The sequence below is a fragment of the Plodia interpunctella genome, chromosome 4 (assembly GCF_027563975.2).
Source record: "Plodia interpunctella isolate USDA-ARS_2022_Savannah chromosome 4, ilPloInte3.2, whole genome shotgun sequence".
Classification (NCBI taxonomy): domain Eukaryota; kingdom Metazoa; phylum Arthropoda; class Insecta; order Lepidoptera; family Pyralidae; genus Plodia; species Plodia interpunctella.
In genome coordinates, this window is record NC_071297.1 from 10,143,136 (window position 1) to 10,169,554 (window position 26,419).

The following is a 26,419-nucleotide window of genomic DNA, read 5'->3' on the forward strand; positions in this document are numbered from 1 at the left end:
TATATATATAACTATACGAGTGACTGACTGACAGACAAAAAACGCACAGCCGAAACTACTGGGCGCTGAAATTTGGTGTGTAGGTTCCTAGGACAGTGTAGGGGATCACTAAGAAGGGATTTCCTGAAATACCCAAACGGATTTTTACTCACATACGAATTTGTAGGCAAAACTAGTATATTATAAAAGTTTACACCTGCTTAAACTGGTATAAACCACAAACTTTTTTGTCTAGGTATAAACCATTTCTGAATTAACCATTTAAATTACCGATGTTAATGTCGAGTTTGATGTACTGCAATTAATGCACTTGTATATTATGCTATCAATTATATGTCATTGACCTCACAGGAAGCATGGCGCATTTCACAAACAAAAATTAATATTTAATTCGCTGTCGACGGCGGCGTGAGTTGTGGCTTTATTATTCGTCATACAACGAAAGGATAATGAAAATATTTTAAATATTAATTATAATAAATCACGAATTTTAAAGTGTCAATTGGAATTTTAAATAACACATGCTGAAAAAATCGTACCTATATTAAGGAAAATTTTTACATGTAAGAAAAATAGTTGAAATAATAAAAAAAAACTATAAAACACTTACAAACTACAAAAATCAAACGCGTGCACTTTTCTTCGAATAAAGTTAAAATACTCAGGTATAAAATTTCATGGTATCTGAAATAAAATACGCTCTCTTTTGTTCAAATATAAAAATAGTTTTCTACACATACCACAAAAGTACATAGCTTATTCAAAGCGTTTTCAACAACACTTTTCATACAAGCAAAGTTGAAACAGAAGTTACTAACAAACTATACCGCAAGACTGGAACAATATAATATCTCACAGCATAATAATAGCGCTACGCAGCCAGTAAAACAAAGGAAAGGATAGCAGGCTAATGGAATACAAATGGCTATTTCTGTTATAATACGATAAAATCCATCAATATTTCAAGCGATCGCGCCGCGGATCGGGATTTACTGGAAGGATGCTGTGAAGTTTACGTTAACTACGAAATTTTTTTCTGAAAAGAAGAATGTTTCTACAAAGAAATCTGACCAAATGGCCAGTTTCGTTAAAAAAATCCGTTTATATATTTTTTTGACGAATGTGCATAGAGAACTCTTTTTTAAATCTCAAAAACTCTCTCCCTCTCTCCCTTTTTCTCTCTCATTATAAGCGTTTTCGTGTTTTTTTTCTTCTCAACTTCAAACATTCTCTGGAGTCCTTAGTTGTTACACTATTTGTACGCATATCCTCCGAGAGAATTACTATTATCTCTCTCTGTCTTTCAGCGTTTTTTCGGTTGCTTCCACAACCGTTAGGCATAGGCCACCACAGACATAGCTGCGATTAAAACTGTTACATATAAAAAATAATAATAAAAAAACGTTAAGTCCACCAGTTTTGTAAGTACATATTTTTTGTAGTTTTGTGCAATATTTTTTTTAAATAAACATAAAAGAATGTTCCAGTAACTTTATATCGTTGTGAATTTAGCTCAGTATCCATTACCGCTTGCGTGCCTGCGCCCCGTTCCATGGCTCAACGTGAATGTGGGATTGTATGACATCTATATCGAACTGGGTTTTAGAGTTTAACAACTAGCCTTTGGAAAACAATTCAATGCTGTATCGTTGATAGATTATTATAGTTCAGAATTTCAAAAAATATCATCAGAGCTGTGTTTTTAGTGATAGTTAGAAGACTTTGTATACCAATCTAACTTATGTATAGGTATAATAATTTTCATCGGCCAACACTTGGTTCCGGCGAAAACGTCGTGAGGAAACCTGCACACTGGTTGATTATTAACTTGTGTGTGAAATGGAGAAGGCAATAGCAAACCACTCCATTAATAGTGCCAAGAAAGTTGTTGTGTGTGTTTCATTACACGTAATGATCACGACCATCAGCCATGAGGAATACGACTATGAAGAAGAGATATTTGTATGCCAAAAGCAATAGTCCACGCATTGCAAGTTATGTAAAATCATGAGATAATAATAAAAAAATAATATATAGCTCACCAAATATCGTCACTGGCCTCGTGCGCTGGTCTTCCGCCAAGAATGTGGAGACCACACAGGTGTAATTGCCAGTCAGGTCCAATCCAGGGTTATTTATTCGCAACGCTCTGTGCTGGGTATATGGGTTGTGTGACACCCTGTATGTTAGGTCTAACTGTAACAAAACAGTACCGATACATGTCGAGGGCAACTATATGAAACATATTCGCCGATGGAAAATGGTAAGGAAGATGATCGCAATAGTTATAATAAGAACCATACATTTTCGAACGTTACCGCTAATAGTATAGTTTTACCATTAGGGATAAGAAAAAGTGTTAACCTACGCTCACGCAGTCTAAAAATGGACGCTAAAAACACAGACCTCTTTCACGGAATACCATCCAACGCAAAAAAATTTTGTTTATGCATGCCTTTCTAGAAAATTCGTCGAATTTCAATTTCGTTCAAAAATAACAAAAATATGTAACACAATAACAAAATTTTAAGCTACGTTATTCATCAATGTCAGGCAAAATATTATGTGGTTAAATTCAAATAATGGCCGATTGGATTTCAGGATGGTTTTTATAACAAACCATTTTTTTCCGAATTTTTTTCTTAGATATAGATTATTTGCTTATATGTAAAAATATAACCTAGCTTTGATCTGAGCATATTCCTGGTTTCTTTCTTACCCGCAAAGTGTCAGAGCCATCGGAGCCCCTTTCCTACTTTTTCTTCTCAATTTCTCAGTCATATACCCTGGAATCTTTGGCAGATCATCGTGCCATCTAACGGGGTGTCTCATACTTCGCTTGTCCAGGTGCGGTCTCCACTCGAGAACACGTCTACTAAAGTGGTTATCCGTTTTTCTATTATAATTGTTTTTTTTTCTTTTTTGTTAATCTATATCTTCGAGGAGCGAAACGTCAAAATAAAAATGACAGCGGGTTTACATGCGAAACAAAAATGACATCAATCAATCGCAAAATTACTTTTTTAAAATAACAAAGAATATTCACCTTATTTCTGAGCATTCCTAAGGCTTGAGGCTTCTGCGGTGGAATCCACTGGTACACAGGATGAGACTTGTCGTTGAAGAACCATTTTACCACGAGCCCAGTGACATTATCCGTCTCGAAGTCGCAGTCCAGAGTGACATGGTCCAGTGTTCCATATTGTATCACTTCGGGGACCCGCATGTTAGTTATCCTGATTGAAACCACGCCTGTAACAAAGGGATTTGTGAATTTTTGAACCAGATACTGCACAATTAACTGGTGACCTACTTTTTTTAAAATTTTAGTACATATGCATAGCAAGAATTAAAACCTAGACAGCGTTATGGATATAAACGTGTCGATCAAATATCTACATTAAAAAATCTATAAAATACATAGTACCAATTACAAGCTACACAGAATTTTTGATTGAAATTGGTAGATTTATTCATTTATTAAAATGTGTAAATTACATAACACTGTAACTATAGTAGATATACACATTTCTTCCGGTAGACCCGCGAAAAAAACCTAGTGATAACAGCAAATTAAGACATTTAGTTTCAATGTTCATTTTGTTTTCAAAAATAACTTCTACTACAACATGTAGGTCCTTCGTGAGCCCATATCCATCAGTGTCTTAAGAGAAACGTTGTAGCTAATTTATTTCGTGAAGAGTTGAAGCGTCCATCAATGCCACAATCGATAACCTAAATTCCCGAGCGAAATTAAGGGACGAAAGGCATGGCAATTGACAGAAAAATAAAACGCTATCGGTATGCATAATACCGGTTAATATTTCCGACCCATCATTATCGTTGGCATCCCAGATGAGGGACGCCGAAAAAAAAAATTAAAAACATTCTACGAATCGACGAATCAATAATGTTGGGACCAGGCATTAGGCTTTGGGGACTGCTTGTCGTTGGCTCGCTCCGTTATTTTATAAATGTCGGAATTGTTATTATGTAGCAGACATAGACGCATGAAAGCTTATCAAAAAGGTGACATACTTAAAACCACCTCGTGAAGCGGTCGTGGTTCAGTGGTTAATATCATCCGCTTGAGATCAAAAGGATCGAATCCTACTCGTGCCACATGAGTGCCCATACCAATGACTCTTGTATAGTAGTTTACATTGACCACCACTTGTTACCGGTGAAGGAAAAAGTCGTGTGAATACCTGCCTGGTTGGCAGTTTAACTTCACTGGTGTGTATGGGGCTAATAGAAAACTTCAAAAGAAAGACCCATCCCGAAACTTATTAATTGGTAGTAGACTTTTTACAAGGTACGTAAAAATAGATCTATTAACATATGTACATATTGTAAATACATATGTACATATATACTATTGATTTGGAAAGTATACACAGACATAAACTTATCTTAAATATGTTTGTACCTACTCTTTGCGTTTCTATCTTGACCTAGACAAAACCCCACGATAATAAATTAAAGATTAAACATAAAAGAATCATTAAAAAATGTGACCACAACGCCCTCTATGATAAATGAAAATAAAAACATTTGCCTATATTGCCCGTTTTTCTTCAATGTAAACTCTAAATGTCCACTCTGTGAACTCTTGACTCTATGTTCTATATCGGTTTCGGGGTCCAACGGAAATGATAAGCCTGAAATACGAGTACGACCCATGACTTTCAGGAAACGAGGTTTGTTCGCTTTGATTCGCAACGTTTCAGGTGTATTCGGATAAACTTAATGGTCAATCGTTAACGTTTACTGACTGTTTTTAAATTAAAAAAAAAACAGATTCGAAAATTGCTTCCATTCTCATTTGGGATTGGACGTTGTTTGTTTAGCTACAAGAACTTTTACGAATGATGATCAGTCGATGTTCGGCTAAGTGCTGGGTAACTCGTCAATGACTGAAAATAATTCTTAAGCTTTGCCCTGTCGTATTGAATAATCCACATCAAAGATTAAGTAATTTAAAAGTATTGTACTATTTTGATAGATTATAATATAATTTATTGAATTAGGGTGGTGCACTGGTCAACTAAGACGATCATTTTAACCTGCGCAGAACAACGCCAAGTACGCAATTTTATCTTAACAGCAGCGGGCGATAGCGCGCAGGTTAAAGTTAACGTCAAAGTTAACTGGAGTAACTGAGGCTTAGAAGCTTAAACCCAATAATGAAACTCAAAAAGCTATATTCATTTATATTAGAATACTAGCTGCGTACCGAAGTTTCGCACCCGTGGGAATCGTCGGGATAAAAAGTACTCATATCCCAGATTATATCCTGTGTGGCAAATTTCATAACAATCCAGAAACAAACATATATATATATTTCTCACAAACGCCTTTATAATATCAGTAGGAAAGATGTTTTAAACAAAAAATATCCTCTATCAACGTCAAATTATCGACTACAAAATGCCAGTCCAAAGAAAAAATATCTGATAAGCAATTTGAAAATCTATTTAGATAATATTTGGTACCCGAAAAATATAATGATGGGAGCTCAATCCCCTTTATTAATACCTATCAATCTTTGGGAGACGTTTCGATACAATGGGTTAATATTTCCAGATTTTTTCCTTAGGGTCATAGGAAAAAGTAGATAAATTTGGTTTATTTCCATGTACCTATTTAAGTTTGTCTATTTATAATAAAGCAGAAATGTTCAACTATGCAAAATATCTAAATTTAAAATAATGTATTTTCTAAAATGTCTCATACAATAAAAATAAACTATGGCCGCTCAGCTGTGTTTTAAAATAAATACGGTGCTCAACAAAACGTTTCAATTTATCAATTTTACCAGTAAAATGCTTCGTCTATATGTAAGATAGTTTTGTGTGACGATATTATATCTACCTATAACGAAATTTTTGGAACATTAGCACAAGACCTCGAAAATGACCGAAAACCAAATATCTTTATCTTCTAAAAACTGTAAATGGGCTAGGTCTGTACTTAAGAGATATTAAAGAAAAAATATTATGGGGGTCATTATGGGACTAATAGAAGCCAAAACATTTTTTTTTGCCTGTCTGTCTGTGTATTTGTTCGCGCATCACGCAATAACTACTCTATGGAACTTGATGCGATTTTTACAGATGCATAGCGAAATGCCTTACGTAAAAATCTAATAAAGATTTCATAGCGATACATTGCTAAGATCTATATATGTCGATAATAATAACTTATGAACAGACGCACGAAATGATACAGGTTAAATCTCATGCCATATCTCCTTGCACATGTTATCCTAAGTTGCCGACGTAATCCCAGAGATCCCGGGCGCATTAGTCGATCAGTCGGAAACGTCATATTATCGGAGGATTCCAGGGAATATTGTTTCGCGGTTCTATCAATTCCCGGATAGGCCTAAATATTCGGCGGGAGATAATGAGAAAAATTCCTGCTTTTAACATTTTAAAATGAGCTCTCGATTAAGTTCCTATTATTTTTCGACGAATGTTCGACTGACGAGTATTCTTTTTTATTTTTATATAAGGCAGAATATTCATTAGTTAGAATATATTTGAGCAAAGAATAGAATAGTAACCCACAAGGCAATCGATACTTGAGTACCTATATACTGATTTTTGGATTGCATATTGAGAATATAATACAACAAATGATTTTATATAGTAACACGGATTTTTGTATTTAATTTAAACTACATGTATGTACCTGCAAATCGCCAGAACATCCTTAAAAACTGCAATAACACACTATTATTGTAATTACAGACCGAAACGAATTCCTAGTTAGTTTGTTATACAACAGCATAACTAGCCCATCTAAAGGAAACGAGTTGCTGCATTGTATGTGTAGATGTTATCCATTCAGCCGATAATCTTCCAAACAAACAAATAAAATAAAATATTGTATTGCACTGAACCCTCAACGAAGTACATATTGCCAATCACCTCAAAAAAAAACTCTTTAACATATTCCGTGTACAACGTTTAGTTCACTCAACTATCGATCATCTCAAGAATGTAATAAATGAAATGAAGGCCGATAGAGTTGTGCTTGTGTCGATCAACATCGTGATCATTGCCAGATGTCCACTGCTAGACATAAATAAAATCAAAATCAATCAAATCATTTATTCAGAAATTAGGCCTTCACAGGCACTTTTTCACGTCATACTCTAAATTAAATGATGTTTAACAAAGCTACAAAATACTAGCATTTCGGAACGAACACTGCTGAGAAGAAATGCCGAAAGAAACTCTTTCAAACAGTGTTGGTCCCTATTATGCTAGCAGAAGGGCTTACCATTTTTTAAATATAAATTTATGTATAATTTTTTATCAGTAATATAACATGTAAGTACACAATAAAGTACATGGTCAAAAGGTATACTGAAACATATTATGATTGTGATCAAGTGCTGATGAAAGGAATACATATTTTGTTATAAAAAAAAAGAAAAAAAAACTTTTAATAAAAGATCGAGCTGACCAATTCCCCCCGGCAGCACCCGTTCACGAGTTGACGCGTGAGTCAGCCATCGCGAAGCTCAACCACAATAGAGGGAACCTCTCGACCCGATCCATGATATATACATTTAACGAATAGGCAGATAGATACATTTAATTACATTATACATCCTAATATGATAAATGCGAAAGTAAGTTTGTTTGTTACCTCTTCAAGCTCTATCTACTCAACCCAAATAACCTACAAAATCTTCTTGAAATTTTGCATACATGTAGTTTGAAGTACGGAAAAGGACATAAGGTACATTTCAACTTTCATATTTCACAGTAAATAGTGTTGTTTTTATTAGTAAAAACAAAAAGATAACATTTAATAATGTGTGCCGCAGCGAAAACAAATGGTCGAGGTTTTATTCGCAGAACATACCGCTTATTTTCAATATTTACAATATATTTACATGGGGGAAAAATAATATAATTCTAATATTAAAGACTCAGTCCGATCTCATCTCATCTCTCTAATCTACCGATCGCGCTAGGTGCAAAGGTCGTCGGACGATTTTCATGGAATGAGTATCGCTTATTTCAAGTCTATTACACAATCAGCATCAAATGTAAATATAATTGATTTATGACATTATTGCGTACGTTTTGTACATTTAGCTTTTTTTAAATATATTTTTTTGTTTGACAATTTTCAATAATTTTATTGGAAATACAACTTTTTATTCTATTTTATTTATTCAATCAAATTTTGACAATGATGTAAATTCGTCCTCCTAATTTTTAATATATGTATAAGACTTATATTTGTTAATTGACGTCCTTGGAGAAAAGGCTGCGGTGAAGTTTGTTCACCTGCGCTTAATTTTTTGACGTCAATAAGTGATGTATATCATCCTAAATGGAATAAAGAATTTTGAATTTCAATTTGAACGAAAACAAACATGTTCCTACATGCTTTTCTTTACCGTACATACAAGTTAAATATCATGAAATCATGACGTCGTATGATAATGGAAAAACTCTAGACATTGCATCGCAGACGACGGTATTGCACGGTGCAATGCGCCCGCGCACCACGCTCCGCCGCACACCCCAGGTTTGCACCATATGCTGGTGAATCACTGATAAGAGTACTTAGGAATTTGAAATGGTTTTAAAAAGGTATTTTTTATTATAAATTCTCAAGAAGCTACCATAATACACGCAAGTATAGACAATTATTTAAGACAAGCCGAATCCCGAAAGAGGGTTAACGTCAATCAGGCAGCCGATTGTAAAAACATAGCCAAATTTTTCAACTTTAATATTAATAATAATAATAATTAATAATAGAAATAGAAAAGATTGAAATAGAAATAATAGAAAAATTACGCGCGCGCGGTAACAGACGGACGTGTTTATGTTGTCTCAGTGCAATATTTATTCTTAAAAATATTTGTCAAGTGCACCTGTTACGTTGAATCCAATGAAATGGGGACGAAATGCAGCGGTTGTGACGCCGTGTTATACGACATATCGTATATGGAGTGCTCGAAGGAAAAATGCCGAAAATTATTTCATCTTAAATGCTTAGCGATGTCAGTTGCAACATTTGAATCGCTAACGGAGGAATACAAGAAACAGTGGATGTGTCCGGAATGTGTGAGTCTAAACCCGAGGAAAGACAATACTAATACTCCAGTTCGAAACACCATCATGAACCAGACCTTCACTCCCGGCTGTAATGTCAACACCGCGCGGGGAAACCGTCTTCAAGCCGATATTTCTCTCATGGAAACCGACAACAAGATATCAGATGAATTGCGGGAATTTCGTGCAGAAATAATGACTCGATTCGACAATCAGGAAGCAGCTTACAAGCAGCTATTGGATGAGTTAGTTAAAAATCAGTCAGAATTGCAGGAGTTACGTAGGAGTTTTGCGATTGCGTTTCAAGAAGCTAAGAAAGTAACAGTGTTGGAAGATGAAATAAAAGTTCTAAAAAGTAGAAATGAATACCTGGAATCGTGCTTTAGTAGTATGAATAGCAACAAAGGGAAGATTGGAATATCGAATAAAAAATCAGAACCATTATCTTTTGCTTCGGTGACAAAAACAAAAGTGCAGGAGGTAGTCGCACCATCGTGTGGGGCCATGAAACAAGCAACCGTACCGGCGATGGCGAAGCCCCTCCAACAAGAAAATGAAGTTATACGTTTGGACTGCACGTTGAAGGATGTAGAAGTCGCCGAAAACAAGAAAGAGGAAAATAGCTGGACGGAAGTAAGAAGAAAAAATCGTTTTTCTAATAGCGAAATTAAAAGAGGAGGGAGTGTGATCTCAACAGATATAGAAGGAACAGAACGGAAAAAGTATTTACATGTGTGGCGATTAAAAAAGGAAACAGCGACAGAAAATTTAGAAGCATATGTTAAAAAAATATGTGGTAAAGAATGCCCACTAAAAGTCGAGAAAATAAATCATAAGACTGAAAGAGATTATGCTTCATTTAGAATAGGAGTGCCTGAAAGCCACTATGATAAATTGTGTCAATCGGACGTATGGCCTGTCAACGTCGAATTCTGCGAATGGATTTGGTTTCGCAAAACGCAGGATGCGAAAAAAATCTCCCCATAAATTGATAGAAGTCTATTACCAAAATGTCTGCGGACTCAGGACAAAGTTAGAGGAGTTTAGTGCAGCGGTAGCATCTTCAAGTGCAGATTTAATAGCAATTACTGAAACAAGCTGTAACCATTCTATCAGAGATGCTGAACTAATTCCTCCGGGTTATAAAATCATCCGCTGTGATCGAACGGACGGGCGTAAGCAGGGCGGAGCGTTTTTAGTGGCCACACCGCATATCGACTTGCGTAGTGTACCGATACCGGATGACGTCAAAATAGATAATCAGGTTTTCGAACTGGTTTGTGCCAAGGTGTTTATAGGTGATAAGTTTTTATTGTTGTGTTGTGTTATTTACATTCCGCCGGGTAGTAATGACACCGATTATTTAATATTATTTAATATAATAGAAAAACTTTATGATAAATATAATAGGCGATTATTAGTCATAGGTGACTTTAACTTGTACTCTGCTTCTGTGAATACTAATAATTACTTTGAGTATTTTCTAACATATTGTGAATTCACCCAGATAAACAAAATAGATAATAGCATGAATCGTCGGTTAGATTTAGTGTTAACTCCAGCGGGAGAAGAGTTGGTGGGCGTGCGTGCTGCTCCCGAGCCGTTTGTTCGCATTGACCGGCTACATCCCCCGCTTGAGATATCAGTGACTTTGTCGGCTTGCGCGACGGCGGCGGCGGACCAGCGACTGCACTGGGACCGCGATAGGAATGATGCCAATGTGAGTGCAGAAAACCCTCAGTGGAATTTCGCCAAGGCTGATTATCCCCTGCTGTACGGTAAGTTAACATGCATAGACTGGTCACCTCTCTGGGATTTGGATAGCGTGGAAGCGAGTGTGTCGTACTTTTATAATATTTTGAATATGGTTTTTAGTGAATGCGTCCCATTAAAAAAAAGACACCATTATTTTTCAAGGTTAAATTACCCTGAATGGTACGATAGTGAAATTATACGAGAAATAAAATTAAAATCTAAGTATCACAGGCGTTATAAGCTAACTAAATCGCGGGAGGATTACGACTCTTTTGCTAAGTGTAGGGCGCGTCTAAAAACAATGATAAGGAAAGCTCATAAAGACCATCAGGACCGCGTCCAAAACCACCTAATAGAAGATCCAAAGTCTTTTTGGAAATATTTAAAATCATTAAATAAAAATTCAAGTGGGTCCAAAATTTACAAAGACGGGGTAGAAGTAGAGGGACATCAGTGTGCTGCGGAATTCGCTGAGTTTTTCCAATCGGTGTACAGTGCTGCTAGGCCGAAGCTTGACGTGGACGCAGCAATAATGGAAGCGGGTGCTAGAAATGGAGCTGCGCGGGTGCATATCGACCAGCTTCAACTGAGCGATGTGCTCCTGGCCCTCACAAAGCTGAAGCCAAAGCGTTCTGCTGGCCCTGATGGTATTCCAGCTTTTGTCTTTCGCGATTGTCGCATGGTATTGGCTGAACCATTGCTACACATTTACAACCTGTGCTTGGCGGAAGAGGCATTTCCAGATATATGGAAGACAACTCGAGTGGTTCCAGTACCAAAAGGTGGTGCTGCTCATAGCGTGGATGGGTTCAGACCAGTAGCAGTGCTTTCAACACCAGCTAAAGCATTTGATAGCGCATTGCAAACAGCCATATATGATCAGGTAAAGGCGCAGCTGACGGACGCACAGCATGGTTTCCGGCCGGGTCGCAGTACTACCAGTAACTTGCTTTGCTACATGAGGCAACTTACGCTGGTAGTAGATGGTGGGGGGCAGGTGGACGTGGCTTACTTTGATTTTCGGAAGGCGTTCGACACGGTTGATAACGACGTTCTCCTAAAGAAGCTGGCTGGTGTCGGCTGTACTCCACATCTGCTGAAATTTCTAGCCAGTTATTTGAGCGACAGGCAGCAATATGTGGAGTGCGCTGGATTCAGGTCGGACTCGTATTATGTCAGATCAGGAGTAAGCCAAGGCAGCAATCTTGGGCCCTTGGAATTTATCATAATGGTCAACGACCTGCCGGAAGTGCTGGGGGACTCGTCTTGCCTGCTCTTCGCAGACGATCTGAAAATGTATCGATCCATCACGGATGTTAACGATTGTGAGCGTTTCCAGGATGATATAGATAATGTGCTTTCATGGAGCGAAGCCAACAAGCTGAACTTTAATTTATCCAAATGCGTTACCATCACTTTTACTCGAGTTCGTCAACCAATTTATCACGACTATAAAATTGGTGACATGAGTTTAAAGAGGGTCACAGAAGTAAAAGATTTGGGAGTTAAATTCACGGCAGATTTACAGTTTCGGGATCACATTGTTAGCGTCTGTAAGAAAGCTTACAGAAATCTTGGATTTATACTTCGTAGGTCCTACGGGTTCAATAACATAAAAGCAATCATCGCTTTGTATAATGCGTTGGTCAGGAGTAACCTCGAATGCAATGCAGTTATATGGGCACCGCATGAAGCAAAATATAGCCTAATGCTGGAGCGCATTCAAAATAAATTTGTTAGATACCTATATTTCAAGAAATATGCGGTGTATCCCTTCTATCCGCTAATGTACCCTACATTATTTATACTGGGTATGGTAGGATATAACGAGTTGCGAGTTCGTAGAGAGTTGCACCTGGTATCCTATATTTTTAAGCTGCTGAGAGGTAGGCTAACAAATAGCCAGGTCTTAGAGTGCGTTTGCTTTTTTGTCCCAAACAGGTACGTGTGGCGTCGCCGTCGCCCGCGTCTGCTGGCCGTGCCGCGCGGGCGCACTAACTTGTTCAACAAGGGGCCGCTTGCACAAGCACTGCTCACACTTAACCAAGTAGCTGACCGAATAGATTTATTTTCCTGTTCACTGGGTGAATTCACTAGAATTGCACTTTTTGTTATTAGTTATACTTAGGACTCAAATGATTTTTAAGTACCTATTTAATTAATGTAATTAAGTTAGTTACGCTATTATAGGCTAATGCTGTAAAAATAGCTGTAAGGGTGGTGAATAAATAAATAAAATAAAAAAATAGTTGATCTTTCATTTATTTTAGAAGTAAGATGCAGCCAAATAACGACATTGTGAGGCGAGGTCAACCGAGGTCATACCGCAATTTGATTTGTCATTCGTATTCCATTGCGGCGAAAATATTCGATAGTGAAACGTCGAACGGAAGGTCACGTAAAGTTCACGAAAATATCAAATCATTTAACCTAATTAAGTCCTCTTCACACGGGTTTCAAATAGCATGCTGGCAACAGGATGTTATTCCTAATAACTACAGGAACTAGGGAATTTGAACATATACCATATGGTCGATGGTCGATGGTCGATTACTGGGGTGCGCATTGAAGCGGGACTAGCATAGCAGGTGAGACCTAGTTTTGATAAGGATTGGAATTCCATAACGAAATCAACATATTACGCCTTTTTTTTCTGTATATTTTCTGTGCCATAATTGCTTTTGAATTTAAAGAATGAATATTATTTTAATTGTATAGATAATTAAAGTTTACTTAAAAGTAAAAATTGAACGTCGACTTCAACCTGCGCGCCACCGACGTTTAGACAAAATGGCATACTTTGCGTTCTTCTGCGCAGGCTATAAGTTAACATCAAAGTTGACTGGTGCAACCCACTCTATGTATATACATAAAAAGTGCATATACGTCAAAACTTTGTCATAAGGTAAACAAAAGCCAAGGCGCCAAGCTATTATCAACGGTACACCAGCTAAGTAACTGGAACGACTCATCGTCACACCTGGCATCGTCTTGCTATCTCCCTCACTCGCCAGGTGCTTACAAGAAAAAGATACACACGTGCTTCGTGTCATCTCTTTTCTTTATTAAAATACAAAAAGAGCGAAGCGGCACGCGCCCGGAAGTGACTTACCGAAATTAAATTAATTAAGGTTTTTATCGAAAATTCGAGGGCATTATCGAAAAAATTTAAATTATTTTTCGTCATTCCGTGTACAAAGAGTGGGTTTATTTACCATCTTGTCATCGGGAAATGAGGGTGATTATGTAAATCTATGCTTAAAAAATATTCAGGGCTAAAAAAAAAAAATAACATAACATTTTAGTATCATCGTCGTAGCAACAGTCTTGTGTTGTCGATTGTCACAAAAGACATGTAAATATTGTTTTATATATATTTACCTAAAAAAAAAATACTATCATTTTTTCTAATAGATAGAAATATGAATCGGAATCGGATCTATACATCTCAATTCCGTTTATATTAAACATGCTACAAATAAGATATGACGTGTACTAAAATTTTTGTAAAATCAAATGAGTCCCTATTTCCGACAATAGCATCTATAAATACTAGGAAAAATACCCAAAGACGGGGCTACAGACTTTGTGCACCTACTTGTAGAGTAGCAATGAAAAGAAATAGTTTTATCTGTATGGCAAATAAATTGCCGCGGGATTTTAAAAATTAAAATTTGAAAACCTTCAAGAAATTGACATCTCTCCTAGTACGAAAATGTTACTACACCATTTATGATTTTATAAATGACAAATGTTTAAAATAAATTTGACTGATGCACGTTAAATGATAAATAACAATATTTGTAAGTCTTTAATGACAGAGCATAGTGATACTACCTATTAATTTATTTCAACTGTATTTTTAATGTACCTACCTATGTCTCACAAATAAATATTATTCTTATTCTTACTAATATTTTAACCTACCTCGGTTAACATGGTGAACATAAGTTTAGATTATCGATTACGAATTTATATATTAACTTCAGAGTATTCCTAATAAATGTATGACCAGAGATACTGACCCAAGAACCTAAAAAAAAAACTACAATATGCTTCTTAGCACGCGAGCAAGCACACACGCTCGGCTGAGCGCGAGCCAAGACAAGAAAGGGGCACAAAAGGTGCCACACATAAAAAAGCAGGAATCTCGCTCTCTTGCGCACAGCACATGCCATTTTTTGTGGCACGCGCCCGAGACGTGTGTTTACGGTGCTTTAACATGTAGTAATGTGGAGATGGGACATTCAATTAATATTTTTATCATTATGAACAAATTTGTTCTAAAATATGTTTGTGTAGTGTGTGTTATATTACAAAATACTTACATTGATACATACGAAGTGGTAAGATACGATAACATGAATAGATCCTACATACAATGACACTTCTAAAAAGGCTGCTTTTAAGGATGTTTTTGTATGCACTCTACAAGACGCGATTTGTTTTTAGAAGTGCTTGTGTACCTTTGCTTAAAAGATGTCCCTAAGGTACCGTAGTTTACTAGTTCGTAACTATATTATTAAATTTGGTAACAGCCTGATGCTAGAAAGGTCATCGTATGTTTATGGCTATGTTATGTAAGCCGTGTATCAAAAGTTTTATTTACACCAAAATTTATAGTTTAACTAATCAATTAATAATAATATCTAGCAAATAGTTTAGCTATTTTATTTAGATAAACAAACATTCCACAAACAACACCTCTGTCAAAAAAATAGTATCGAAAATGCCAAGTTTCGTTGTAATGCACACAACATTACACAGAGCCAAATCACAAATAGTGCACATCTAGTGAAAGAGTTTTTCTCACACTACGAGGGTCTCTCTTAGCTAAACAAACATTTCAATACCTGTAAAAAAAATGTATTGAAATTGTCAAGTTTCGTTGTAATGCACACAACATTTCACAGAGCCAAGTCACATATTAGTGCACATCTAGTGAAAGACTTTTTCTCACATTACGAGGGTCTCCCCTGGGATCTGACGCCGCTAGACATTAGAAGTTCCTTAATTAACTCTAATGATAAACTTCAGTTTTTCCGCTAGTCTGTTGACCATAATGGTCAACATTTAGCCAACTTTTTACACACAATTACTAAGTAACGTGTCGTGGCTCAAAGATAGATGACAAGGTCAGAAATATCTCTCTAGATAATATATCTATATTATATATCAATATCTAAGATTATTGTGATAGTTCACAAACTATAACAATTCAGTTGAAAAAAATATATATATACCAAGATTTAAAGTTGGAAATACTTTTTTTTAATATAAAAATAATTTCAACTATAGTAAAAAACTTTTATTAAGAAATCATCGCCATAAACAAAACATTTAATGGAAATAATTTCAACCATCGTAAAGAACAATATTTAAGGTAACTGCCGAACAAATATAGTTTTCTACTCTAACGTGACGTCACGTTTTAGTGTCATTTAGTATGGAGCGTTTGGCCGAATGCAAAGATGTGTGATTTAGAAAGCATTGTCGTTATCACTGTGGTTATCTTCGTTGGTATTTCTAATAATATCGATCAGTCATCAATATTATTTGTCATCTAACCTATTGTCGTAATGCATAAAGAAAAAAATTACTCCAAAAAAAATCTAGACAGCTGACCACAACCTTAAGACTTGGCAGATTTACAAATATTAAATCGAGATACAAATTTATAAGCATCGTTAACATATTAATATGGAAATGTAGTCGCTTTGAATCTTCTTTGAAATATCAACTGAAATTCCTATGGTTGGCTATGAAGTTTTTTTTTGTAATGTTGTAATATATTATTTATTTATGTCCACTAAGTACGTAATGCAATAATAAGATACTACAAATTTTACATTATTAATCTAAAAAAAATCTAAAAAATAATGAGATGAAAAAATTCTGGACTCAAACGGAAAATGAATCGACGCCCTATATCCGACATAGCATTTCTTAAAGCTCAGTGGTTATTGAAATTCAATTACAGCTCGAATCCTGATTTTTTTGAACTCATTATTTAAAAAGCTTATGACGACATTCGAACAAAATTCTCAAATGTATAACCACATCCAACATTCACACATCGGCCCCGCGTATTAAAAACAAAGACATACCGAAGTTTTTTTTATTCCAGTATGTATTACAGAAGTGATATTGGAGCCACGTGGAATTCAAATCAGGAGACAACTTTTGGCAAGTTTGGCGCGTCTTCGTTTGGCGTGATGCTGTAGGGTGGATATATATTTGAATTGAAATATCCGTTTTGAATGATATTTCTTTTACTTTTTATATGAAAGATGTAAATTACGTTACTAGTAAATAAAAAATGAAAACTTGTAGATGGGATTTTTATAATTCTGTAGAAAACAATATCCAAGCTAATAAATAAAAACTATTTCACACCCTTTTTTACCTCTTCAAGCATTGTCACTGTTATTTTTTAAGAAATATTTTTTATAATCAAAATCGTATCACTTATACAGAAATTAGGCCTTCACAGGCACTTTTTCACGTCATATTCTAAATTTCGATAATAATTTCCTATTAACTATTATTCCTATTAATTCCTAATTAACTATTGCGTTTATTAAGAAATATAAATGCCAGAAATTACTTTAATAAGTAGTCAAAATCAATACCTAATTTTAATCATGTAAAAAAACATAATTACGCTAACAAAAACAAATATAATTACGCTAACAAAAACAAAATAAAAACCATCTCACAGTAACCACTAACTCGAGGACTTCCCGAGCTCAATTCGAACAAAAATACATAAAAAAGTCCATCCACTCCGAACCTTAGGAAACTTCTAAAGTCTTAACATTATTTGACACGACGAGATGTCAATAGCTGTTAGGTTTTTAGGTTCTCCGGGCGTTAATTTTTAAAGACGCCGCGAACTTTCTTATTCATGGTCACCCTAATGTATGGCAAAGTTTTAACTCAGCGACTTTAAAAATTCAGAAGGAAAAGTGACACTGGAGTGTGGTGGCTTATTAACATTAACCAAGGCACTTTCCTTCGTGACTTCAAATTATTCCTTGGAAGTTGTGAGCTTCTTTGCGGGTTATGGTAATGCTGGAACTCACACGGTAAGAAGGTCAATAAAGGAATGAAGATTGCTCGCGTTTTGAGTATTTGTGTTGGTATAAAGTGCCAAAAAACGAAAAACTTCGGCTTTTGTATATTTGCCGTGCTATAAAACTTTAATAACTAAATGAATAATTATATATGAAACGACAGGTATTAAATGCCCACATACCTTTTTTTATTTTTCACTTTGTAACAAGGTCCGAAACGTCTTGGAAATAAAAAACATATATGCGCGTTTAATACCGTTGTCGTTTAATATATAATTATGCGACGTGAAAGTTTGAAAGTAGTTAAATGAACGATGTTCTAATTTTAATTTTATTTGTGGACGACATTACAATATCGTGTCAACTCCAAAGTAATAAGATTTCGACCGAATTGATTTTTGAATAAAAATATCTTCAACAAGGAAATTGTATTTACAATGTATACAAAAAAAATGTAATAATATTTTTGAATTGTGAAATAAAATGCATAATTTTTACCGGACATCGTAACTGTGCGTACTGAACCGTATTGGACACAGTACTCGGAACTACTCATGCAGTCAAAATGACTTTTAAATGTAAATTGCTAAGTATATTATTTTTGTTAAATAAAATCAACTAAAATATGATCTTTATTGTACATAATTTAACGGCCAACAAACGGACAGACCTTTTTTGCTATTCAACTAGCGATATCTCTCTCTCTCATCTGAGCGTTATCCCGGTTTCTTCCTCAGCCATTGTGCGCCGGAGCCCAGGGTCCAACTACATATTAGCTATCAACTAGCTATATATTCATACAAAATATCCCTTAAAATATGTTTTTTGTTCGTATTCGTTTTGAATTAATAACTTTGTCACAATAAGTCTAATTCAAGAGAAACATCGTTCAAATTAAGGAAGGCGTAAAAAAATACTTAAAACTTTTCTCTTCTAAATGGGAAATAAAATGCTATGCAAACTGTGCTGAATTATTTCCTAGGTAATAAAAAATATATTCTTAATGTCTTTCTCTTCTTCCTGACCTGTAAATGCAGTAATACTTTATGCAGCGGCCGTAACTTTCAACCTATAAAAATGCACTTTGAAACATGAGTTTAAATAATTCAAAGAGGTAATTCCTCCCCAAAATTACTATTTAATGAGAGAAAGAATTGAATCGGAGTGTTGTTAGAATATAAATTGGCTTCTAATGTATAAATTAAAGAAAGGAATATGGTTGACGACCTCGGTAGCGCAAGTGGTAAAGCGCTTACCTCTGAACCGAGAGATCCCGGGTTCGATTCCCGGTCGGGTCATGATGGAAAATAATCTTTTTCTGATTGCCCCGGGTTTTGGATGTTTATCTATATTTGTATTTGTACTAAAATATGGCATCGTTGAGTTAGTATCCCATAACACAAGTCTCTAACTTACTTTGGGGCTTGCTTAATCTGTGTGATTTGTTCTAATATATTTATTTATTATTTCTGAACTTGGAATAATCAGACCCTAATTAATTTATGTCGATGTTTTAAATTTTCGCTAAACATTAAATGATAATTATATAACAATATTATCGTAATAAATATGAAGGATAATGTGTATTAATTATCTGAAAAGTATGAATGCCACAGACAATGCAAAAATATACCCATGGGCTTCGGTAGTCAAAAACATTTATTCAGAAATTAGACCTTCAGAGGCACTTCATATTCTAAATTAAATTATATTTACCAAAGCTACAAACTACTAGCATTTCGGAACAACTAATGCTGAGAAGAAATGTCATTCGCTTACCATAGCAACCCGTATGCTTATTTGCCCACTGCTATAAAAAGTAGAGAAGAAACAGTAGGAACGAAATAACGGATAATCGGTTAGTCATTACCTATATAGTGGTTTTCATAGACCACCACTTGCGTCCGATGAAGGAAAACATCGTGAGGAAACCTGCACATTGGTTGACAGTTTAGTTCACCACTATGTACGCGACTACTTGCCACTAGATGGCGGTAAGTAGTCGTAAAAGTCATGCCTTTAGGTGTCTTGTCTAAAATCTGACACGAGTGTTAGCAATAACACACTCGATATGATGATTATCGGTTAGTCGAGAGAAAGGAAAAGATATATCAAAACAACTTCATACACTAGGGAGTTTTTGGGAAAGACCCTACTTTATAGTAAATTTTGTATTTCTCTCTTTTTCAACCGAAATTGGGTCGAGACCATATCTCACATGTGGAGTACAGTAACACAAAGATTCTCCGCACCACGTCTATAAGATGATTCAGAGCGTAACGAGAACAAAGACTTAATTATTATTTAACTTCACTGTGCATTAACGCACCGCTCGGTCTGTATCCCTGAAGATTGTCTCCTTTAATTCATAGTTTATTATGTTACCCCGAAGTGCGGTTAGAACTAGATTTAGCCGGCTAGACCTGCATACACATAGGTTCATCCTACTTATTTTATTCGCTACCTTTCTGGCTAGATCTAGATGTAGCCCGCATTTTCGGATAGACCTCTTGGTCTGTCCGGTAAATGTGATGACTAGACGGTGGATCACTTAGGAGAATCTTGCTTATCTTTAGCTAGACTTCGATTAAGCCCGTTAGAGTCTCAGATGTGTACATATAGGTGTATACTACTTATTTTAGGTTTGACTCGTGTTTAGCCGTTATCATTCCGGTTAAACCGAAGTGCAATTGGTCGCAGATGATGCGATCATCTGCTTATCATCGGATAGACCTAGGTATAGCCGGTCGCAAATGCTTACCCAGTTATGGCCTATCTCCGGATAAACCTGGGAGCAGTCGCTCTCAGATGGTTACAACTAGAAGCCTACACATTGGCTAGAATTAGGTTTAGCCGCGTTATCATTCCGGCTGGACCTAGATACATCCGGTCTCTAATGGGTGTATATCTAGGACCAGCCTGCTTATCTTCGGCTAAACCTAAATTTAGCGCCCAGAAAAAAAATATTGCATTTCAGAAAAAACAGGATCAGTAATATTTGTTTATTGCCTTTTTGTAGTTGAATCCCCGACCAATCTTAGCAGAACCGCGCGCAAACTTCCATACTTCTGGAGATACTTTATTACCATTATTTATTCAGTAGTTAGTAATAAGAAGCGCCTCGTTGGGAACTTCGTGAGTTGTTGCTTTAGTTTTGTTCTTTTATTTAAGTTTTTGTCTTAGTTGTAATAGCTACTTCTATTGGTAAGTAAATCTCTACTTTAGTACAGTTACAGTCGTAAATAGATCAAGGGTATACAATTTTCAACTTACATTGCATCAAAATGGTCAGTTTTAAAATCCACCACATATCCACAAAACGACACTTCACTGCACAGTCACTATACAACGTGTGTGGGGTTCGAACCCGGGCAAGGAACTAACCGGCGAGCAACTGGCGTCCGGGCCACTAGACCATATCGGAAGCAAGTCGGTATTGTGATGTTATTGTGGTAATTTATTCTAATACTTCATTGTTAACGATACACACGGAACGTTCGTTAGTAGTGATAGTATTTTCAAAAACTATATTTATAAAATGTGATGTTTGTTCATGATAAGGTTATCATAATCCAGAGTAGATTTGATGATTGAGACATATATATCTTATTTCATATCAACTTTCCTAGCGACCTGTGATATCATTTAAAATCGATTTACTTAAATTCAATAAACAGTAGACTGAATGGACAGTTGGTTTGTCTTGCACAACATTGTAATGACGATCTTCTAGCAAAACTGTTTGATTGTATTAATAACAACACAATAGGTATTTACTTCAGATGATAAGAAGTACACTAGTCATTTATTATCTGAAGTACAAGTAAGTTTCGTATATCTAGATTTTATATGCTAGGAGCGTACTATATAGCCTAGCCACACATGCTAATTTTCCACCTACCCTATCTCTTATATAAACTTATAATCTTACTATAAATAAATATACTAACTTTCGGGAAGATCTTGTGTATAGAGCGACAACAAAAAAACTTAATTTCGCATTATTTGTATTATTATTTAGGATTTATAAATAAAGTAGTAAGTTATGTTTAATTAGTATTAATTTAGTTATATTAGTTTTATTTTCATGTACCTAAATTAAATAAAGACAGAACAAAACATCATTAATAGTTTAGATTATACTAAACTTATTAATTTTATCGTGACGTGACGTAAATTAATTTTCCTATAACTTTTAAAAATATTTTGTAATTTCAAAGTTATAGGAAAAATAATTTACAAAAACAAAAATAATAAGCCTGCTGGAAGATTTAATTTGAAATATACATTTCAAATTATATATACACTCTACATAAGTATATACATATTCTACTATATACTGTCTTGTTTTTGTCGTGTTTTATATATAACTGTTAAAGAAATAAATAAACAATAAATTTCTTCATTGCAGTATGTCCTCCGGAATTAGCCCTGTCTTCCGGAGGTAACACCGAGCGTCAATTACCCATATTTGAACATCATGATTTGCATACCTACTACTTGTGTATGCAAGCGTTTTATCACCAAGTTGTATTCCAATTGTGTACACGACTGCAGAGTGTCATAAATACTTTTAAACCTTATTCCGTAGGAATAAGGTAACCTTATCCTTACACATTATAAAACAAAGTCCACTGCCGCGTCTTCCGCATCGCGGTAAACTCAAAAACGAATGAATGGATTTTCATGTGGTTTTAACCAAATAACAGTGTGATTCCAGAGGAAGGGTTAGTGTATAATTTATTATGTTTTACACTTGCGAAGCCGGGACTGACCGCTAGTTAATTATAATTATAATCTTAGAATTATAACCTTATAATTATAACCTTACAATTGTAACCTTATTATTATAAGATTTAAAAGTATATATAGACATTTGCAGCTGACGGTACAGTCAACAGCATATAACGTTACCCTGCATGCGTGTCTATGCTGGGGTAATATAGCTTTACTATGTATTTAAGTAAGTTAAAATGTTGTATATTACTTAAATATCTTACTGTCTAAACTCCAGATTAATAAGTATTTTAGTATTCTTCTTTTATAATAAGTGTGTTTATTATTATCACTAGTGTCAGATTTTTTATATGACTAAAGACTTCTGACATGATTTTTACAAGTACCCACCACCATCTTGTGGCAAATATTCGTATATATACACAGTAGTTATAACGGCCTCTGTGGCGAAGTGGTAAAGTGCTTGCCTCTGAACCGAGAGGTCCCGGGTTCGATCCCCGGTCGGGTCATGATGGAAAATGATCTTTTTCTGATTGGCCCGGGTCTTGGATGTTTATCTATATATTATATGTATATGTTATAAAATATAGTATCGTTGAGTTAGTATCCCATAACACAAGTCTCGAACTTACTTTGGGGCTAGCTCAATCTGTGTGATTTGTCTTAATATATTTATTTATTTATTTATTTAGTTTAGTCAACAATGTATTAAATGATGATATTTGACGACCTCGGTGGCGCAGTGGTAAAGTTCTTGCCACTGAACCGAGAGGTCCCGGGTTCGATCCCCGGTCGGGTCATAATGGAAAACGATCTTTTTCTGATTGGCCCGGGTCTTGGATGTTTATCTATATATGTATTTGTTATAAAATATAGTATCGTTGAGTTAGTATCCCATAACACAAGTCTCGAACTTACCTTGGGGCTAGCTCAATCTGTGTGGTTTGTCCTAATATATTTATTAATATATTTATTTAAATAAAATGTCACTATTGCTGTCAATTGATGATAGTAGCCAAATTGATGGTAAATTGCTTTTCTCTGGTCATCACTTTAGAATATAAGTGCTGAGATACTTTTTAAAGCACATACGATACCTAACAAATAAGTACCTTCAAGTAATATTTTACCTACAAGGGCAATATGATAAAGAATTCAGCTCGATCGACAATTTATCACTTTGTCTTAAATGGCTTGCCATATTCAAAATACCCGGGCATTATTAATAATGTTATTATTAATCACTTGGTCCATAACATATACAAATTCATGTGACACAAACCTGGGATCTTTCGGATCTAATAATTATTTTTATACCTATTACCTTTTTTTCATACTACTGATCAAGCAAACAGGCCACCTGATGGAAAGTGGTCACCGCAGCCTATGAACGCCTACAATACCAAGGGTATCATACGAGCGTTGCCTGCCCTGAATAGCTATATAAAAAAATCTCATTCCCTTATTATACAGTCGATTGCGTAACAAAGAACTAAAATATAATTCCCCGAAATCAATGTACAATCAAATCTAACCTACATTTATTGGTAAATTAATAACAATAAATTAATTAACGTGAGAACCTATTACTATAGCGGTAAGAGTTACCTCATAAAGTTTCGCAGGTTTATTCCACTTTGTCACCTGGTTTCGTCCCTCGAAACAAAATTACATTTTAGCCATAATATGCACCATCTTTAATAAAACATATATTACGGTCGTCTTTTTTTTTTAAATTTATCTAGCCTGTAGGTGTTGTGTCCCACTGCTGGGCAAAGGCCGCCCCCTTATTTTTCCACTCATCTCTCTCCATAATAAGTTCTGACCATCCAGGTAGAAATTTGTCGATGTCATCCCGCCATATTGTTCTGGGTCTGCCTCTTCCTCTGCGGCCATCTTGTATCCAGAAGGTAGACAGTTTAACCCACATCTCTGGCCGCATACAACTATGTCGTCTTTAATCTAATTTCATTTATTTTTAGCCCAAATTAAAAAAAAAGCTAAATATCTCTAAATTATTGTGATCGAAAATATCTTACAGAAATAAAGAATATTTTTATTTGTCTTTTTAATGCTATTGAGCCTTCTCTTTCAGCTACACCATTTTTTGTATGGCGTAATTTGATATCATTCACTTAAAAACTTGGCAAAGTCACTTTTCATCAATTTACAGATCGTAGGTCCAATGAAAACACAAATAGACGAGATTTTAACCCATCCAGCTCAGTTTATTTATTTATTTAGTTACACAAACAGATTACAATCAAAACAGGTCTTAAGTATAGGCATAAAGTGAAGTTACGCACTAGATTGTATTCCAGTTACATGTGTTTACAGAATCAACATATTTATGGGCAAAATCACAACTTACAAGAGTTCCTTCTAAGCCATTAGTATAGAAGCATTTTACTTAATGTAGAACGAAACACTCTGGTTGAAAGTTGCACAAATCATTTCGCAAGGTGCCGATTAATTATAACTACCGCTGGAAACTTCACCTCCGTTCCGTTTTCGAGTAGAACTCTGTTTTAAAGATCTTGAGATAATTATTAATTTGTTAGAACAACTTCAAAATTATTAATACGCTTACGAATGCATCCTGGAGTTTATTTTTGTTGAGTACGGTCAACTGAATTTTAATTTTTTTAGTTCATTGCAAATTCGACTTTATTACCACAGCACAGAATGTGAATTAACGTTAAAAGTATCGTTACTTATTTCGTATTAGTACCACAGCACAGAATGTACGAATGATCTTTCTTACATCAAACATACCACACGCCACCAAAATCTATTAACACCTACAGAACCCTAAAAATCACTGCTCAATATAACTTCAAAGTCAAAACAAGCATATCACAAAAGCACAATGTCCGTAGGAATGCGTTTACACGGTCCGGCCGTCGGATGTCCGGCGCCCGTTTCCGTTTCGTCTCGGATCGTGAGCGCGCAGCTTTTTTGTAAGGGTCGCGGGACACCCGACAATACGGCGGCAAATGTTTGAAGATCAATTTACAACGGATTTATGGTTTCAAGGTATTTAAAAGTTATATGTATGACATTAACACTGAAGCTGTGTAAATATTAGTTACTCTATAAGACAAGCGTTACATGTGAAATTAGTTACTCTGTAGGACAGGCAGACATAGGGGAAAAGTCGCGTGCAAGATTTGATTACAGATATGTGAAAATAAATAAAAAGTTGTAGAATTTAAAATGGTAAGCATTTGTAGGCATTTTTTCGTTAATTTAATGTTAGTGTAAAGTCCCCAAGTATTAAAATAATGAGACTCAAGTTCTCTTTGATGACAGAGCTCCTTTTATAAACTAAATTAGATGGATTTTAAATTATCTATATGATAAGACAAATTGTACGCATGTAAGATTGGATTTCTTGGCATAATATGACAAATGCGGCACGGCTTTACTTTATTTTATCACATTGTGATCATTTACTGCCAAAAGATTGGCGCTCGCTGGTTGAAATCAGGGCTTGTTAACGTTACCAAATTCATACTAAAAGTATCGTTAATTAATGTTATTTCCATAAAGTTAAAACTGGTAACGGTAAGACGGGGATACTACAATACAAAAATGTTAAATAAAACGTTAAAATTCAATAAGATTACCAATTAACGTTAAAAGTATCGTTACTTATTTCGTATTAGTTTTATTGAGTTCAAGATTCTACCCCAACAAACCTATACAAGTACATTGAAAGTTTAATATATTTTATATACATACATAATCAAAATGTACTTA

General features: G+C 35.2%; 1 protein-coding gene across 1 annotated transcript in view; it reads right to left on the reverse strand.

Annotated features, from left to right (window-relative positions):
- LOC128669402 (uncharacterized) overlaps positions 1-21,320 on the reverse strand; it is a 33,371-nt gene extending 12,051 nt beyond the window's left edge. The window contains exons 1-3 of the mRNA XM_053744214.2: positions 21,194-21,320; positions 3,047-3,252; positions 2,043-2,196 (exon numbers count right to left, since the gene is read on the reverse strand). Of these exons, the coding sequence (XP_053600189.1) occupies positions 2,043-2,196; positions 3,047-3,252; positions 21,194-21,230 (397 nt within the window). The 5' untranslated portion in view covers positions 21,231-21,320. The remainder of the gene's footprint in view (positions 1-2,042; positions 2,197-3,046; positions 3,253-21,193) is intronic.
- Between the last annotated feature and the right edge of the window lie 5,099 nt (positions 21,321-26,419).